The sequence below is a fragment of the Nematolebias whitei genome, chromosome 2 (genome assembly GCF_014905685.2).
Source record: "Nematolebias whitei isolate Nwh7 chromosome 2, NemWhi1, whole genome shotgun sequence".
Lineage (NCBI taxonomy): Eukaryota > Metazoa > Chordata > Actinopteri > Cyprinodontiformes > Rivulidae > Nematolebias > Nematolebias whitei.
In genome coordinates, this window is record NC_056499.1 from 4,274,787 (window position 1) to 4,286,677 (window position 11,891).

The window sequence follows — 11,891 nt, forward strand, 5'->3', positions numbered from 1 at the left end:
CACTGAGACAGTCGGTGAGGATGAAGGGCGGGTGGGTGGAGTTTGGTTTCGTTGACAAGTAGAGCTTTGTGTCATCTGCATAGCAGTGGACATGGACACCAAATTTGCAGAAGATGTGACAAAGGAAGAAGGTAAATGATGAAAAGAAGGGTTCCGAGGACAGAGCCTTGGAGCACACCCGTGGAGATGGGGTGAGACAGAGAATGAAAGGATTTAAGTTGAATGAATTGAATGCAGTCAGAGAGATAAGATTTGGGTACTCCAGTTTCCTACCACAGACCAAAAACATGCATGTTCAGGCCCAGGCCTCCCATAGATCTGTGATCTCAGTGGGATTTGTCTGGTTAAATAAATAAAGGTTAATAAATAAAGAGGCAGAGCAAACTGGCTGAATGTGCATCATTTATGTATTAATACTTTTTAGATAAAGCTGTAAAGGCAACAGAATTATCTCTTATTAGACTGAGATGAGCAGTTCTGCAGCAAAATGGAGAAAAATGTTAATAATTTCCTGAAAAGTTAATTTTAACAGCAAACTGGGTGAATCTGTTGTAGAGCGAGCGTCATGAACCTATGGGGAGTCATGAAGGTGGTGGGACAGTTTGCTCAATGACGTCTGGATGAAGTGGTGCAGGATATCCATAGTACATGGTCTGTGTCATCAAAAATTTGAAGCAGGACTGGCCATGCTGGTCTGATGTCCAGGCTACAACCAGAATGATAACAAGATTACTGAAACAACAGATGTGAGACCCATGGCTGCATTCTGCTGCAGTTTGTTATATTCATGCCAGTGTAGGTGTGTGGAGCATGCTGAGAGACCTGCAGAGTGTCTGGGATGCAGAAAACAGGAAAACATCTGTTTGGAGAGAACTAAAAGTATAGCACCTCATGATCGTCCTGGTTGGCCAAGTTTACTGTGATCCAGCTACATTGTAATTTGTTGTGTAGGTGATGGACAGTGTAGTAAGGTAGTTGTCCAGCGTGAAGGAAGTAAATGTACGTCAAAGTATATTGTTCTTAACAAGCTACACAAAATGTTAGTTGGTCAGAGGTTTAAATTGGTCATATACCGTATTTTCCAGCGTATAAGTAAAAAAAAAAAAAAAAATCACGAAGAGGAAAAAACATGCAAGTCCTTTCGTCGTATAAGTCGTGTTTATTATGCATTTATTATGCATTTGTTATGCATTTATTATGCGTTTATTATGCATTTATTATGCGTTTATTATGCGTTTATTATGCGTTTATTATGTGTTTATTATGCGTTTATTATGCGTTTATTTAATGGTCAAAATAGCTTAATTCTGCCTGGGTAGTGCGGTGTCATCTATCCATCCATCCATCCATCCATCCATCCATCCATCCATCCATCCGTCCGTCTGTCCATCCATCCGTCCGTCGTGGCCGGAGCTGCTGGCTCTCCAGCATCATTCCTCCGCCTGCAACCAGCCAATTGAAGCAAGCGTGCATGGGAGAACTCATTGTTGCAATTCTACGAAATTTAAAGCGTCAGTCAAAAAATTTGTTATGAATATGGAAAAAAACAACGTATATAAGTCGCAGGACTGACAAATCTATGAAAAATAAAAACTGTGACTTATACACCGAAAATATGGTCGTCGTGGTCTGAAATTTTCTCTAAAGAATCCCCATCATCACCTTGGTGTTGGCCACATTAGTTAGACAGACAGACAGACAGACAGACAGACAGACAGACAGACAGACACTTTATTAATCCCAGGGGGAAATTACTGCATCATCACTCCACAGATTCCCTTTACTGTTTCTCCGGGTCGTCTCTTCTACACCCCACCACAGCTGTGTGACCAGACGACAGCAGATGAGTGAGATCACATTAAAGGTGAGAGGTTTTGAAGAGGTGTGAAGAGTGACTGGTCCTTTGTGACACATTAGATTTTCTACAAATGTGACAATAAAAGTCTTGGATTAGAGCTGCACCGACAGCAAAATAAACTAAAAGTTCTCTAAGAACAAAACGTTTAAGTTGTTAATGTGAGCAAGTGGCCTTTTAAAGTGAACTAGAATAAAACTTTATAAAATAAGATGCAGAAAATAAATGGACTTGACGCTTTCAAGAAGGTACAAATTCAAAACCAAGTTTTAAAAAACACTTTAACTATCACAAACAGCTGGAAGTGGAGTCTCGAGAGAAGGCTGGACACCAACATTCTGTTTATTTGTTGTTGTTTGTGTCACCTGAGTAAAGAGCCAGTGGAGCTTCATGCGTTTGGCTGCGGCGTAGCTACACTCAATGAGGCGAGGCCTGCCGTTCACATCCACCAGGCACTTGTTGTCGTCATCATCGACGGTGGGACTGAGGAGCCCGACGTGGAACTGCTGCGTACTGGTGTAGTACACGTTCTGAAAGAAACAACATCCTAAAATAAACAACTGTGTAATGCTGCGCTGCTGGCTCAGGCGGCTGCCGCTGACATTTAGCTGATCAGTCACCCAGAGCTGTACATGTCCTCACAGGTGCTTAACTGTGCAGTAAATGAGGCAGGCCTTTGGGCTTTCTTTAAGAATTAAAAAAAGAAATCCATGCGGCTGATGCTCATATAGGCTAAAAGTGCATATTTATACCACTTCTTGTGTGAATATATAACAAGGGAAGACCAGGCAATGCAAATAAGCTCATTATTAATGCAGGCTTGGGGAGAAAACCTACATAACTGTGCTCGCTCTCTCTGATAAAACAATTCTCAGCAGTTTTTCTTTTAAGGGGCAATTGTTTGCTTTGATGAAACAAAAAATTCTGCAAAATGTTCTCAAAAACAAAGAAGAAGCATGTAATGTATTTACTGGCACACAGCTGAGCTCAGTTTGGTGTAGTGCCACGAAACAATTAACAATAAAGAGTGAAAAAGCTACATTATTTACCATGTACTGAATAAAATTAAGTTGCTCATTTGCGACTCTTACAGAACCGGAAAGTAATTTACTGAATGTCTAAAAACATTGTGGTTTTACATTTTCCATATGATATTATATCTTATTTCCACAGCTCCATTTATGTCAAAATGTCTCCTAAAAACTTTGTTTTGGGATCAATTTTAATGAGATATTACAAATAGTTACAACAACAACAATATGTAATTAAAAAGCAGAAAAAGTAACTCATTTATTTCAATGTTCTTTCTTTTCTTCTTTTCTCTCTCACTCGTCATTTTATGACCTGAACGATTTTCTGATGACCTGCTGTGAGGGCACAGCGCCCACAACAACAACTGGACTTTAATTATTGTGCAACAACAACAAAAAAGTTTAATCAGCTCCACACCTACACCTCAAACAGCTTTAAAACAAAAAAAGATTTGCTTCCTTTGTTCTGTGTTTCATTTAATTTCAGAAACACTGAATGAATGAATCAGTAGTTTTACTTAAAGGGTTAGTTCAGATCTTTTGATGTGCGAATCTGTGGAAGGGTTAAGAATGATCAATATCTTACCTGTTGTAGAACGCTCTTTGACTGGCCTCAGTTTGAAGAACAGTTTAATTCTGACTGACAAGCGAACAGTTCCAGCAGGGTCAAGACCAAAATAAACTATCATCTTAAACAACTCCCGCTGCAAAAGTTTGAAAAGTGTTTCATGCAAAAACATTTTCGTGAACATTTATTTCACCGTCAGATCTTTGAATGCAGTTTTTCTGGGTGAAATATAATATTCCTGTCATGGCTGCTGCTGCCATTTGTGGTCACAAAAATCACAAAACTTGATATAAATATTTGTGTAATGTGGCATTTACAGTAACGTGAAGGTTTATACGTTAAAGTTAGCTGATGCTGCTAACATTTTTTTAAACAGGAGTTATTTCAAAATGGCAGCGTTCCACTTTATTCTTGGTCCAGCTCAGACGAGCCGTTAGCTCATCAAGATGATCAGAACGAAACTCTGTTTCTCCAAAGTGAGAATATTCAAAGAGCCATCTACAACAGGTAAGATATTTGTTCATAACTTTTACATACAATCTCACATAAAAAGGGAACCTTCAATCCTATTGCTTTTTTTTCTCACATAGTTGCTTCTATAAAAGCAAAAAACATTAACTGTTCCTTTTGCGAGTGCAGGTTTGAAAATGTACAAAAAGAAAACCTAAATATGATGTATTAGCAAAATTCAAATGAGTCTTATAAAAATGGTATAAATGTAAAAAACATGAAAAAATATATTCTGTTTCCTGTTGTAGCATCGCTAAAAATGTCCTTGATTAAAATGATCAAAACAAAATATAGAAAGCATTATTTTTCTGCTAATATTTATTATTAGATGCTTCTTTAGACTCATCTTAACTGTAGATCTCTGCCCAAACCGCCTCCCACTTCCTTGGCACAGATATAATTATAAGTATTTTAAAACAATCTGTTTTATCTTAACCTCCTGGTTATTATTATTTTTTGCCTCATTTGGTTTAACGCTGCTCATTTTTGGAGCGGCTCAAGCTGCCAGAGCGTGTGATGAAGATTTTTGTTGTTGCCTTATTGTCAGTCTGGTTTTTTTGATCGTCTGTGCTGAGCTGTTATTCTGCGTGTTTGCTGACAGCACGTTGGAAATGGAAGCTTGGAAATATTCTTCTTTTTTTTTTTTAAGTGTCTTTGCTTCATTTACAACACCCCAAGCACAAAATCTATAGCTTCCCCTAATTTAGATCAAAGAGAAGCAGCTGACATTTTGACTGACAGCTAACATTTGCATAGCCTTTTTTTTTTTTAACGTTTGTTTCATTCGTGTCAACACACGGATTAATTCCTCTCATAAATGCAACACTAAATCACAAAGATGGAACAGAGCAACACTTTCCCGTAGAGGAGATTTTTAACTTTACTAACTCTTATGTTCGTATTATTGCACATAACTATATTTTGAGCATTTGAAAATTATTTACTTATCAAAGTGGCTTGCATCAATTAGGGGGAAATGCATACTTAAAAAAAAAATAAAATAAAAAGTGATTCCTTCGTATCATCTTTTAGTTTTTACAGACTTGTTGTGATCGATCCATGTGTAATGAAAGTGAAACGCATCAAGCAGAGTCATTTAAATTAAGAGAAACGATGGGAGATCTGTGTCACAACAGCCGTCTCTGAAAGCAATCTGCCCCGACACGATGGGACGGAGCGATCAATAAGAGCTGGAAGAGGCAGGAGAGAATAAATGATTATCACGCTGTGCAAACATTTGAAGACACTTAAACTCTTGGTTACTTCGGTTGAAAACTACCCAGACTGAGCAGTTCAGAGAGTTTAAGACACTGAGAAATGAGAACTAATACAAGCTGCAGATAGTTCGGTGGCCCTACGGTGTAAATGAACATTTGAAAAACAAGGAATTATTTTTGAGAAAAACAGAATTATATTTGAAAAAACAGAATTACATTAAACCAAAGCAGAAGTGGCTGAAGCGGAAGTGGTGGGCTTTTTGTTTTAGTGTTTTATTATTGTTTTTTAAAATTTTATTAACAACATAAAACAGAACAGAACAATGTAAAGTACACACACCACTTCTGGTTTGGCTTAATATAATTCTAATTTTTTTCAAATATATTTTCGTTTTTTCAAATGTAATTCTGTTTTTTTCAAATGTGATCCTGGCCACTCCTGCTTTGGCCACTTCTACTTTGGCCACTTCTGCTTTGGCCACTTCTGCTTTGGCCACTTCAGCCACTTCCGCTTTGGCCACTTCCGCTTTGTCCACTTCTGCTTTGGCAACTTCTGCTTTGTCCACTTCCGCTTTTGTCACTTCCTCTTTGGCCATTTCTGCTTTGGCTAAATGTAATACAGTTTTTTCAAATGTTGTTGCGTTTATGTTGTTTTTGTTGTGTTTCTTTCAAAGGTTGTTCCTTTACACCTCACGGCCACCGTAAGATAATGTTGCTGGTTTGTTCCACGTTGGAGTAAGCTGTTGGGGGAAGAATCCGTTTTGTGTTGTGTGTTTCCTTGGCTGATGAAGCCTTCTGGATCGAATGTGAAATGTTTAAGCACAAAAAAAAAAAAAAAAAAGAAACTGTCCAGATGACCTGACTGAAAAATGTTGGATAATGTTGTAAACACTAGTTGCAACTCTTCTCAGCAAAAAATAAAAGATAAATCACCCAGATGTCCTGACTGAACATTCTTGGATTTTTACCTGGATTGATGAGCATGAACTTCGGAATGTTGTAAACAGTTGTCATCTTCAACAGTCTTCTGCACCCTTTTAGGAAAGTACATCATTTGACAATTCTCCAAAGGAATTAATAATTCAAATAATTTCACCATTGGGGATTAATAGAGTACAATAAAAAAAGTTTAGGTCAATATCTGTGAAAATGACAGAGTTAACAATAGATTATTCTCTTAAAGTTCCAACAAAGTTCATCCAATGGTTTTGGGATATTTTGCTAACAGACTCAGAGTTGATGTCAATGCTTGAAACCAAGACTTTGCACTTGGAGGATGTTAGAAAAGATGCTCAGCTAAAACCAAACTAAATCTTAAGGTCGGCTGTGGCCGTCTTGAAGTGATTTGGCTTTAAAAGGCAGCGACTTGTAGACGTCTATCCTCTGATTATTTCCTGAACGCTTCATTAATCAGTTCAGTGTTTCATAAAATATTTTGCTAACAAACAGACTTGACTCCAAGTAGGTAATAGGAAAATTTTAAATGAAGGTCTTCATCAGCTGACTGTGGCAGCCATCTTGAAGAAAGTTGACAGTAAAAGTTCATCTGTTGTAAATGGACATCCAATAATTACTTAAAACAGAGTAATTCATGAGTTATTTTGGTGAGAAAGGCACAACTGCACACGGACAATTCAAATAGTTGACATGAAGACAACAAAGATTATAACATGCTGTTTTAGTTTAAAGTATTTTTCAGAATCAGTTTGCATCTTTACAGCGGCGAAGAGAAGTAGATTGGATTATTTAGGTAAAACTACTTAACATCAAAGAAGGGTTGTTTTTGTGAGTATAGAAAAAATAAAATTAGGTTAAGGCCACAAAGGAAATAAAATAAAGAGGTGAAATGCAGCAGCAGCGCAGAGACAGAGATTTAATAAGTGTCTAACCTGTGGTGTCATCCCGTGACAGAGATACAGGATGGGGACGTTGTCGTTGTCCGGTCCCTGATCCAAACACAGTTCGCTCTTCAGGGAGTTTTTTAACTGAGAAAAAGAAACAGACATAAAAAATATGATTTTTTTAGAGGCAGGATCAATACGGTGACAGTGTTCAATCAAATATTTGTCACACTCATTTATCAGTGAGGCCAATCTACTAGTAAAGAATGGGTTCATAAAAGTATTGGCTTCAAACAGAATATTGAAAACAGATTGTTTGTGATTACGGGTGGTGTCTAGTTTGCAGATAATCAATCGTCAGAGTGATATTTCATCCGTCAGCTCTCCTGGTCCCTGCAGCGCATCGTGTCGAGGCCAGCGAGGAGGAATCAGAATCCAAACACTGAGCGCTGCTTGCGGCTTCGCTGGATTTTGTTAAGAAAATGTATTCAACACTGTTTGAGTTTGGACGTGCCAACAACAACACAAGTTAGAAGAAAGCTGTTTACGCCCCCAGTAACCACCTCATCCCAGGGACAACCTGGTTTTCACTGCATAAAGAATAAAGCAAACACCATGAGGGAGTTTGATGTAAAACATCATCTGAATCTGCTTAAAGTCACTTTGTTTTATAAAAATGCTAATGGAAGTTTTACGCTTCACAAACATGACTCAGTCTTTCAGGCCCAGAGGGTTATTCGTGCTCGTCATGACAAAGGTCTGCCTGATGGCGAGGTACAAAGTGCACCGTAGGGAGCCGCAGGGATGCTAGTTTGTATGAGGGGAGAATTATACAAACATGGAGCATCAGAAAAATACACAGCTGGGAATAATTCCAGCTCCCTACTGGCTCTGGAGATGTCTACTTCTGTCTGATGATCAGTAAAGCTGCAGGTAGCTCATTGTTCTGCCAACAGCTCACCTCTAAACATTTCAAGTGCTGAGAACATAAAAAAACATGTAGCACTGACTGATACCTGTGAACACAGTGCTGCAGCATCCAGAGCCACGTTTCACTTCTGTTGCAGTTTGATCATTTGAATAAATTATGTGGACGCAGCATTGATGCAACAAAAACTAAAGACGATGCCAACAAAGTTGACTCAGGCCCTCTGGAGGGTTTCTTTTTGTTGAAAGGTTTTGTCTTTCATCCAAAGGACTTCTTCAGTCCAAGGAGCTGCAACAAACTCAGTCCCATAAGTAGCACCTTCACATAGTGGGTCAACCAGTTTGATGGTGCTCGGTGGTTTCTTCAATTCAATTCAATTCAAAAATACTTTATTAATCTCAGAGGGAAATTAAATGTTGTGGTTACTCATCATCCTGGTTTCATTAAAGAGTTGTTCTAGACGCTGATGGCTGTGGCAGGAAGGATCTCTTGTAGCGTTGCAGCACATCTGAAGAAGCCTCTGACTGAAGACACTCTGTTGTTGTATGACATTCTGTTGTTGTATGACAGTCTGATGAAGAGGATGCTGAGGGTTGTTTATAATGTTCTTCATTTTATGAAGAATCCTTCTTTGAACAATCATCTCCAAAGGTTCTAGAGGAGTCCCCAGAACTGAGCCAGCCTTCCTTATGAGCTTGTTGATCTTTTTGAAGTCACTTGCTCTGGTGCTGCTCCCTCAGCAGATGATGACAGAAGAGACAGCGCTCTCTACAACAGACTTATAGAAGATATGCAGCATCTTGCTGCAAACACTGAAGGACTTCAGCTTCCTCAAGAAGTACAGTCTGCTCTGTCCCTTCTTGTAGACGCTTCACTGTTGCATCTCCAGTCCAGTCTGATGTCCAGGTGAACCCCAAGGTATTTATACTTCTCCACCACCTCCACTTCTTCTCCCATGATGGAAATAGGGTAGGACCTGCTCCTGTTTCTCCTGGAATCTACAATCATCTCCTTTGTTTTGTTCACATTCAAGATGAGATGATTGTTTCCACACCATGCCACAAAGCGGTCCACCAGTTCCCTGTACTCAGCTTCTTGTCCACCTCTGATCCACCCGACCACTGCAGAGTCATCTGAATATTTCTGCAGATGACAGGAGTCTGTTTTGTACTGGAAATCTGAGGTGTACAGAGTGAAAAGAAATGGTGAGAGTACGGTTCCCTGTGGTGCTCCTGAGCTACGGACCACCTGGTTAGACACACAACACTTCAGTCTCACAAACTGTGGTCTGTCTGTCTGGTAGTCTTTGATCCAGGTGATGGTTGAGCCTCCACCTGAGTCTTCTGAAGTTTCTGACAAAGCAGATCAGGCTGGATTGTGTTAAACTGGAGAAATCCAAGAACATGACTCTCACGGTGCTGTCTGCCTTTTCTACATGACAGTGAGTTTGCTGAAGCAGGTGTATGATGGCATCTTCAACTCCAAGTCCACGCTGATAAGCAAACGGCAGTGGGTCCTGATATGTGCTTGTTTGTCTAGTCAGGTGGGCCAACATAAGTCTGGAGTCCGCCCTGGATTACTGAGCATGAATCAGGAGGGCTGCACACAGGGGCTAAATAATTTAAAATATTTTATTTAGAATTAAAAAATCCCTGCCGATCGTGTGGCTCCTCCATCAATCAGTGTGTCATGTCCAATCTTACTTTGAAAAACCGCGATAGAGCAAGTCCACGAAAAGGAACCGAAGTAGCGAGGGACTACTCTAAAAATAAAGTTTTACTAATAAGGCTTTATGGTTTTTAGTAAAACTTACTTTTGTTACATTAACCAAGGCTGACACTCTGCTGTATAAAATGAATCCTTGAGGCATCCTTACAGGACAAATCATGAAATGCATGAAACAAATGTAGAATAAGGTCGACTGACGCTGAGCAACGAACATAACCCTGCCTATATCTGTGTTTACTGTGTGAGTTTAATCTCTGTTAGCTTGTGAAAGGAAAATAAATGTCCACAAACAGAAAAAGCTGTGCTGTCACAGTGAGGTCTGTGTGCCACTCTCTATTAGAGCACATCATGATGATGCAAGGTGGGAGGACTGTGGAAATCAGGCTGTTTGAGAACAACTAGAAGTGCTGCCAGCCTGCCCTGCTGGCTGTCAGTTTTCCTGGCAGATCTTGCTGCAAAGCTCTCCAGAGGAACGTAATATACATATCATTATGTAAGCTTCAACTAATTTATCTCTGTATCTAGGCCAAGAACAAAAATTTAATGAAAATGGAAAAAAAAGTCTCTCAATAACTTCTCTTTAAGTAATGAAAAAGGACATAAACTGTTTGTGCTTTTGACAGCATCCTTCTACATCTCATTACGAGGGATTTAAACGATCTGTTCTAGTTGTGTTCTGCTTATTTTGCAGATATGGAACTGAACACGTGATGGAGAAGACGACAGCAGCTTACTACTCCGTAGGCGATGGTGTCGCTGTACATCCTCATCTCGGGGTAGATGTTCACCAGGTACCAGCGGAACGTTTTACACTGCAGCCTCTTCCTCAGAGCCTTCCTCTCAGAGATATCGCCGATATCAATCCCTGAGTCCTGAAACAGGCAACATGTTACACAGAAGTCACACATACACACACACACATACACACACACAAAGAAACAAAAAGTATCTGTGAAGAGTGAAACTGTAAAAGTGGTCATGAAGAAGTAAGTGTGAGCGGTGATTCAGAGTTAACACCGTTTCCTGTTTTTATCAAACATTTTTTGCAGCCCAACTTCTTACTGCACACTTTGTGCTATTTTAGCTATTGATAAATGAAATTGTTCAGCTCATTTATGAAATGATGCTACGGCGTTTGAGTTTTGTAACTTTTAGTATTTTCAACATTTAACATGATTGAATGAGATCTCCTAAAAACGCTCTGTATAAAATCTCCTCCAACAGATATTCCTTCTACTTTTCTTTTTGAGCTACTTTCAGTTCTCAGCTGCTATTCTGCTACTTTAGCTTTTAACTGACATTTTGCTGCTTTTAGTTTCTCAAACTGTCATTTTGCTACATTTAACTAGCCTTTAGCTAGCCTTCATGTACTTTATGGCTTGCAGACAGAATTTTACTACTTTTAGCTCGTGGTTCCGTTAGCATTTAGCTAAAACTTGACTGCTTTTTATTTTAACCAATGAGTTTCAGCAAAGTCAGTCTGCCCACTGTATATTCTGAGAAAAAGCATTTTCTGAAGGTTTGTGTTTTTTATTTCACTACGAAGTCCCTCGTGATGCGAAGCAGAAGGATGCTGTCGAAAGCACAAACAGTTTATGACCTTTGTCATTACTTAAAGAGAAGTTATTGAGACCCCCCCCCCCACACACACACACACATACATACATACACGCCTGTGGCCTGTGCATATACATACATACATATGCATGTGTGTATACATACACCGGTATATACACATACATACATACATTAGGGTTTGAATCAACGAGTTCACTAAGACATCTCGCGGGTTTTTAAATTTCACGTCAACTAGTCGCAGTCACATGATTGTGTCACCAGGCAGTGGCTAGAGATGTCATACCTAACCCGGGCCAGCACCTGAACCGAATTGCTGAATGGGAGGGACAGGTTGGTGTCGGGCTTTTGATTGCGTCAGTGGATGAGCGTGGCTGACGATCCAATTTGGATCAACAGCTGCACGCTGACCGGCTGGTTGAATGAGGTAAAAAAAAAAAGTCCAGATGACTTATTGCCAGCGACCCACCTGAAGCTTAACTGGACTGGACCCATCCAGCTGCTGGACCCAGATGCTGGACCCAGCTACTGAACCCAGCTGCTGGACCCAGCTGCTGGACCCAGCTACTGAACCCAGCTGCTGGACCCAGCTGCTGGACCCAGCTACTGAACCCAGCTGCTGGACCCAGCTGCTGGAC

At 39.8% G+C, this 11,891-nt stretch overlaps 1 protein-coding gene across 1 annotated transcript in view; it reads right to left on the reverse strand.

Moving 5' to 3' along the window:
- Nucleotides 1–661: 661 nt before the first annotated feature.
- Nucleotides 662–11,891, reverse strand: part of galnt18b (UDP-N-acetyl-alpha-D-galactosamine:polypeptide N-acetylgalactosaminyltransferase 18b) — a 149,402-nt gene continuing 138,172 nt past the window's right edge. Inside the window, exons 8-12 of the mRNA XM_037692780.1 lie at nt 10,413–10,550; nt 7,071–7,166; nt 3,220–3,222; nt 2,221–2,385; nt 662–706 (exon numbers count right to left, since the gene is read on the reverse strand). Of these exons, the coding sequence (XP_037548708.1) occupies nt 662–706; nt 2,221–2,385; nt 3,220–3,222; nt 7,071–7,166; nt 10,413–10,550 (447 nt within the window). The remainder of the gene's footprint in view (nt 707–2,220; nt 2,386–3,219; nt 3,223–7,070; nt 7,167–10,412; nt 10,551–11,891) is intronic.